This window comes from Lolium rigidum, unplaced genomic scaffold, assembly GCF_022539505.1.
Source record: "Lolium rigidum isolate FL_2022 unplaced genomic scaffold, APGP_CSIRO_Lrig_0.1 contig_8472_1, whole genome shotgun sequence".
In the NCBI taxonomy this organism is placed as follows: domain Eukaryota; kingdom Viridiplantae; phylum Streptophyta; class Magnoliopsida; order Poales; family Poaceae; genus Lolium; species Lolium rigidum.
This window is the reverse complement of record NW_025901520.1, coordinates 508,989-515,876: the sequence shown is the minus strand read 5'-3', so window position 1 is coordinate 515,876 and position 6,888 is coordinate 508,989. Positions and strand designations below refer to the sequence as shown.

The 6,888-nt window shown below is 48.0% G+C and overlaps 2 protein-coding genes across 2 annotated transcripts; both read right to left on the bottom strand.

Moving 5' to 3' along the window:
• Window positions 1-839: 839 nt before the first annotated feature.
• LOC124682320 (cell number regulator 10-like) lies at window positions 840-1,447 on the bottom strand. Its single transcript, XM_047217034.1, has one exon. It carries the CDS (start codon window positions 1,445-1,447, stop codon window positions 992-994), a length of 456 nt encoding a protein of 151 aa, XP_047072990.1. The 3' UTR covers window positions 840-991.
• Window positions 1,448-5,017: 3,570 nt separating this feature from the next.
• LOC124682319 (cell number regulator 10-like) lies at window positions 5,018-5,680 on the bottom strand. The gene has a single exon (XM_047217032.1). The coding sequence runs from the start codon at window positions 5,678-5,680 to the stop codon at window positions 5,225-5,227; it is 456 nt and encodes a 151-aa protein (XP_047072988.1). The 3' UTR covers window positions 5,018-5,224.
• Between the last annotated feature and the right edge of the window lie 1,208 nt (window positions 5,681-6,888).

The window sequence follows — 6,888 nt, the reverse complement described above, 5'->3', positions numbered from 1 at the left end:
CCGCAGCAACACGCAGGGCATTATCTAGTTATATTGTGTTTTAGTTTACATGTGTTTATCCCTAGAAGAAGTTAGCTTAAACTTAACTTTAGAAGCCATGTATGTGCTTTCTTTTGTTGGGTTTGTCCCCTAATTGATATTTTCGTCTATCTTGACCAGTTTGTATAAACTGAGAGTAGTATGTTACTCGTGGCAGAAGAAAATCCATGGAACTTTTTTTTTGAGGAAGAAAATCCATGGAACTTTGTAGTACACAGGTGACAAAAATGATAAAAACCCTTTATAAGTAAACGTGTAGTATATATTAAATAAATAATTACAATAATACAAGGAACAAAATGCAGATCGAGCAACTATAACGCACACACAGATGATGACAAGATATCAAGTCACTACTATTACTAGCCATGTTGTAATTTACCAAGCACGAAAGAACACTTGTTTGTCGATCCTTCCAAGTTTGTTGGCTTTGCTATTGTCTTTTTTGGCACCACTCAGCAAAGCCAACGTTTACCAAGTTCCGAACCACCGTACACACGGCACCGATGATTTTTCCAATATTGTGTGAGCTCGCCTTGTAAGATTATGGACAACCCGGTTATGAGTTAGAGGGCAGATTAGAAGATTTGCTTGGGCAGAACCTCATATTTTCTATATTCAGAACCAGACGCCGGCTGGCCGGCGGCTAGCCAAACAAATATTACTTCCTATGTCCACAAATAAGTGAGTCAACTTTTTCCAGAAATGGTAGTATGTAGATGCGTTTTTCGTATGTAGATGTATCCGTATTTAGAAAAAGTTGAGTCGTTTATTTTTAGACAGAGAGAGTATTATACAAGGAACAAAATGTATAACAACATTACAAACTCAATCCCAGTACAACACACACTGTAAACCTTATTAACAATTTTTAAGCCACTACTATTAATTACGCTATGTTGTAATTTACCAAGCACGAAAGAACACTTGTCCTCGACCCACCCGAATTTGATTAGCGGCCCATCATCTGCACGGCGGGCGCGTTGCCGTTGCCGCGCTCGGCGTTGAGCTGCCATCCGATGTCGGGGTCGTAGCCGCGGGCCTTGAGCTCCTTGTACTGCTGGACGAGCGAGCACGGCTCGCAGCAGAAGTGGACGCAGCAGTCGCCGCAGGGGCCGTCCGGGAGCGCGTACTGGGTGCGCATCTTGGCGCGGTAGGTGCAGGAGTAGATGCACTGGCACCCGGTGAGCGTCGCCAGCAGCGCATAGAGCGCTCCGGCAGTCCCGCACGACGTCGCGCCGCGGTCCACGATCTCGGCCACCTTGCCGAAGGTGATGCACGGGCACCAGCACGTCAGGCAGCAGAGGCCGCAGTCGTCGAAGCAGTCGAAGAGCCCGGATGACCAGGTGCCGGCGGCCGAGGCGCCGCCAACGGGGATGCCGGTGACCGGCTCGGCGGCGGGCTTCATCTCGAAAAAGGTACCTGAACTTAGAATACCTGAGGTATATATATGTGAGGATGTCGCTGTTGTGTTTTGTGCTGCAATGGATGAGATGGATAGCTGCTGGGGACTTGGGGTGGGTTTTTATAGTTTGAGCGCACGCGGGCCGGCGGAGATGGCCGAGTATGATGAGCACGTTTTGTGCTTAGTTTGCTAGGTGCCAAGTCAAGCAGCGTTTTATTGACTACGAACGAGAACCGTTGAAGGTGACAGCCAGCTGCCCGGAAGCTAGCTCGAGGCAAATTTTGTATCAAAACAACTCAAGCACTGTGACGTATTTTTAATCTCATCAATTATCCACTGTTTGATGCAAGTACAAAACGCCACTAATAATATGGTCGCTGCGTTCAAAAAGATATCGTTCCCGCCGTCGTTTTGTAGCGTTCAATATTACAAACTGAGGCACAAATGATATATGAAAAACGGGTTGCCTCGAGCCGGCGGCTCTTCAGTCGTCATTGGCTGCTCCGGCTTGTCGAAAATCATGACGCTATAACCGTCACAGGTGTACTCATCGAGGCCAATGCTCACACTGTCACGGACGCAGCTGCTGATGTGGCTACTGTGGGTGGCGCTGATGCCGCGGTCATTGAGACCAACGCTTCAAGAGTTCTTCACAATTGAATGTGTGTCAACCTCCACTTCTCAACTTATTTGAGATTGTTGTAGCAATGCAACAAGCTGAATTGTCAGCCCTGGTGTTTCAATGCATACAAGGCTAGCGCACGGTCCAACTAATCAAGAAAGAGCAAATGTATCAATGTATAGACAATTAGAAACACACCCACAAATGGGACTTAAGCGCACTTACTTAGTTGACTGCATTTGTACCGCTCTCCTGCATTTGTTCAATGTTCGCATGATAGCCTTGGAATGTGTTCACCGTCGAATGTGTGATGTTTCACGGGGATGATACAGCCTTTCGGGTCCTCTTTGTTATCATTTTAGTGTAGTCCTTGTTGGCGATCTTGCGCTCATCGAACTCCGCTTTGATTCTCTCCCAATAGGCGCCATATTTTTGACTGGCACCAATGATCACGTTGATGCTCGCCGTCGCCCAAGAGTCGCAGAAACACTGATCCTCCAGCAGCTTCCACTTGGGGCCACGCGTGCCCGACGCTGCCTTCTTTTTCTTGATGCCCTCTCCCCTGCCACCTATTCTTCATCCTCCTCCTCATCCTATTCCTAGTCCACTTCAACGGCATCTTCCTCGTCCTCCTCTTCCTCCTCGTCTTTCTCGTCCTCATCCTCCCTCGCCTCTGCTTCCCTTGAGTCCACGAAAACTTTGCCGCTTGCCGGCATTCCGTCGAACGGGTTACCGGCTCTACCCTCGAACTGGAGCGGCCTCATACGCGTTAAGAAAGGAAGGCTGGCATCGCCTTCGTGGGCTTCCTGACGTCGCTCCTCGTACGTTAGGGAGAACATGGTGTTGGGGTTGAACCTTCCGTGCGGCAGGCTATTGGCGTAATGCTGCGAGAACCTCTGTGTCGGCGTGCCGTTCTCGTTCAAAAACCCCGGCATTTACGAGGAGGAACTCCCCGGAATGTACATGGTGCCGTTCATCATGCAGCTCCATGGGTTTCCACCGGCCCTGCCGGCGCAGGCAGCACCTCCACGTGCACCGCATTGGTGACCGATGGTGCATTCATGCCGGCGGCCACGCGCCTACCTTGCCTCGTTGCGGTCTCGACCTTGCCACGTGCACTACTGCATTGGAGGCCGCTAAAGCTCTCCCACGTTTCTCGCGACCACGGTTCTAGCTTCGTCTTTGGCGGCGACGCCTTCAACGGCCTGTGGAAGGATGCCTTCAGACCATTCTTAGCAGCCGTCTTGCCGGATTGCCGGCCTCCTTGTCGGTCGCCTTCTTCACCGTCGTATTAGGATCTTTAGGAACCATGGCTGAGCAGGATGTAGGTGGTGGCGGCGGCGAGGTTTGGGTGGGAAAAGAGTAGCGACCGGGCGGGATGAAGTAAGAGTCACGGTAGGAGAAATGAAATGGAGTTGGGAATTGTGAGAATACTAAGCAGTCGTTGTATCAATGTCATGGCTGACCTGCACTCGGCACGACGCATTCGCGTTGCGTTCGGTGCGTTCGTAACGTCCCTTGTGTAGCGGAGATGGCCTCGAGACGTCGAGGACAATATTAAACCGCGTCGAACCGAAACAACTTTTGAAAGACATGGCTGGGCGCGGTTAAGAATCCGACGCATCCAAAATTTCCTTTAAAGATATTTTGGAGGACGCGACTAAAAATGATCTTTTTTTTTTGATGGTCACCGGGGGGGACAAAGTCCCCACCTGAATTTGTATATATTGCTTGGCCCCAAGGCCATAAAATGTTAGTACAGGAGGAGATTTTTCAGATATAAGAGGTACAGGGGAAAGAGGACATCAGACAGAGGTGATGTTCTCAGGCAGCCAAGCCAAGCTGCCTCAGCGAGTCCTTGATCTCCAGGGGGGACTAAAAATGATCTTAGGACCAAGTTTTAAAAAACACCGTGCATGCTCTAATTTTCCTCAACAGGAATTGTTTTTTTAGGCAACGATAGACTTATCCCCTTTTTAAAAGCCATCAGCGGGTGTGACCATTGACCAACCCTTAGGGCCAGTTTCATCCAAAATCAAGTTGACATGCCGCTTAATTGAGAATATCTCCAAGTTAGCGTGTCGATCCGATCACCTGTCAGTGGTTAGAACCGTGATTATTTAATGCCAGTGCTTATCACTCTACGTCGCCATAGCATTGCTACCAGGCTACAAGCTCGCGCCCGTTGACAAATTCTCGTTGTCTCCGCCGCATCGGAGCATAGTGGTGCATGATAGCTAGGGTTGCAAATGGCATCTTGCATAATTCCGTAAAAAGTATTACTTCCTTGGTTCTAAATGGAGTTATATAAATCTATCTATGACTAAAATGTGTATATATTACCGTATTTAGGTAAAATTAAATATTAGATGGAGGGACTATATAGTTTAAATAGACTGATTTGGTGAAAAAACTTATAACTAACTTAACCGATTTTGACTACGAAGCGAGGCCGTGTCACTTTGCATCCCTTATAATAGTTGCTGCATGTAGCCTAGCTATAGACAAGAAAAAATAACTACATTAATCATGAAATTAAAGACTGTCACTACAAAAAATGCCACCTTTGTCACATGTGCCAAAGACTCAGCAAAGGCTTAACGAAACTCGGCGGCGTTTTCCACAGAAAACAACTATTGTAGTGTGTTTTCATCTCAGAGTACGGCAAACAACAATTTTCTCACTTTCGTTTTGTAGTTGGGTTTTTTCCTGTTGTTACCGTGTTCAAATCTTTGCAGTGTGTTTTTGTCGGTGTTTACCAAGTTCGTTGGCTTTGCCGTGTGTCTTCTTAGCACCACTCGACAAAGCAAATGTTTACCAACTTCCGGATAACTGGCAATGATTTCTCCGGTATTGTGTGAGCTCGCCTTGCAAGATTATGGACAACCTGGCTATGAGCTAGAGGGCAGATTATAAGATTTGCTTGGCCAGAACCTCATTTTTCGGCGGCAAGCCAAACAAATACTATTATACAAGGAACAAAATGCATAAGAACATTACAAACTCAATCCCAGTCGTGACGTACGCGCGTACCTATATGTCGCCAGTATTCGTACAACACACACTATAAACTTTATATACAAGTCACTATTATTACTAGCTATGTTGTAATTTACCAAGCACGAAAGAACACTTGTTCTCGACCTTTGCGAATTTGATCAGCGGCCCATCATCTGCACGGCGGGCGCGTTGCCGTTGCCGCGCTCGGCGTTGAGCTGCCATCCGATGTCGGGGTCGTAGCCGCGGGCCTTTAGCTCCTTGTACTGCTGCACGAGCGAGCATGGCTCGCAGCAGAAGTGGACGCAGCAGTCGCCGCAGGGGCCGTCCGGGAGCGCGTACTGGGCGCGCATCTTGGCGCGGTAGGTGCAGGAGTAGATGCACTGGCACCCGGTGAGCGTCGCCAGCAGCGCGTACAGCGCTCCGGCAGTCCCGCACGACGTCGCGCCGCGGTCCACGATCTCCGCCACCTTGCCGAAGGTGATGCACGGGCACCAGCACGTCAGGCAGCAGAGGCCGCAGTCGTCGAAGCAGTCGAAGAGGCCCGAGGACCAGGTGCCGGCGGCGGGGGCGCCGCCGACGGGGATGCCGGTGGCCGGCTCGGCGGCGGGCTTCATGTCGAAAACGGCCGGTGACCTTGGATGATGTGAGGTTTTTTATGTGAGGATGTCGCTGCTGTTGTGTTTTCGGCTGCAATGGATGAGATGGATAGCTGCTGGGGACTTGGGGTGGGTTTATATAGTTTGAGCGCACGCGGGCCGGCGGAGATGGCCGAGTATGATGAGCGCGTTTTGTGCTTAGTTTGCTAGGTGCCAAGTCAAGCAGCGTTTTATTGACTACGAACGATAACCGTTGAAGGTGACAGCCACCTGCCCGGAAGCTAGCTCTAGGCAAATTTTGTACTCCGTATCAAAACAACTCAAGTACTCTGTGACGTATTTTTAATCTCATCAATTATCTACTGTTTGATGCAAGTACAACGCCACTAATAATATGGTCGCTGCTTTAGAAAAGAAATCGTTCCCGCCGTCGTTTTGTCACGTTCAACATTACAAACTGAGGCACAAATGATATTCAAAAACGGGTTGCCTCGAGCCCGCGGCTCTTCAGTTGTCATTTGCTGCTCCGGCTTCTCGAGAATCACGACTCAGACGCAGCTGCTGATGTGGCTGCTAGGGGCAACGCTGATGCCGCGGTCATTTTGTTAAAGTATAGAGTGAAGAGACATAAAGAAATGAAGCAAAATGATTCTCTTATTTTATTGCAATGTGGGAGATCCACTTATATACAGGCTGAAGGGGTATGTTGGGGAGACACCTCTTCCCCAACAGACACCTCCTGGGAGGCATCCCTTCCATACACAATTGATCACATATTTTATTTCCTAACACTTCCCCTTGATCAATTTGTCGTCTGTATATTGCAATCCAAAGACTCCTCCTAAAAAACCCCTGTCGGAAAAATTGAGGAGAAATATTATAACGATATGCCACCGAAAACTCCTTTAAAACCCAGTGGGAAAAATTAAGGAGAAACCATGTGTCATACGTCCACACTTGTATTTATATTGTCTCATTAAAAACCTTATATGAGAAACCTTAGGGAAAACTCATAAAGGGAAAAAGAGTACAATATCAGTGATCGGAAGATCATCAATGAGTTATAACTAGGGATTTACTCCCCTCAACATTGCAAACCTAAAGGTTGTCTCATACCAATTCCACAAACTTAATTATGGAATACAACTGTTGGTAGAGATACTGTAAATATCACAATATTTTGTTTGCAAATTACCCTCTTACATTTCTGTAATTTATGAGGATAA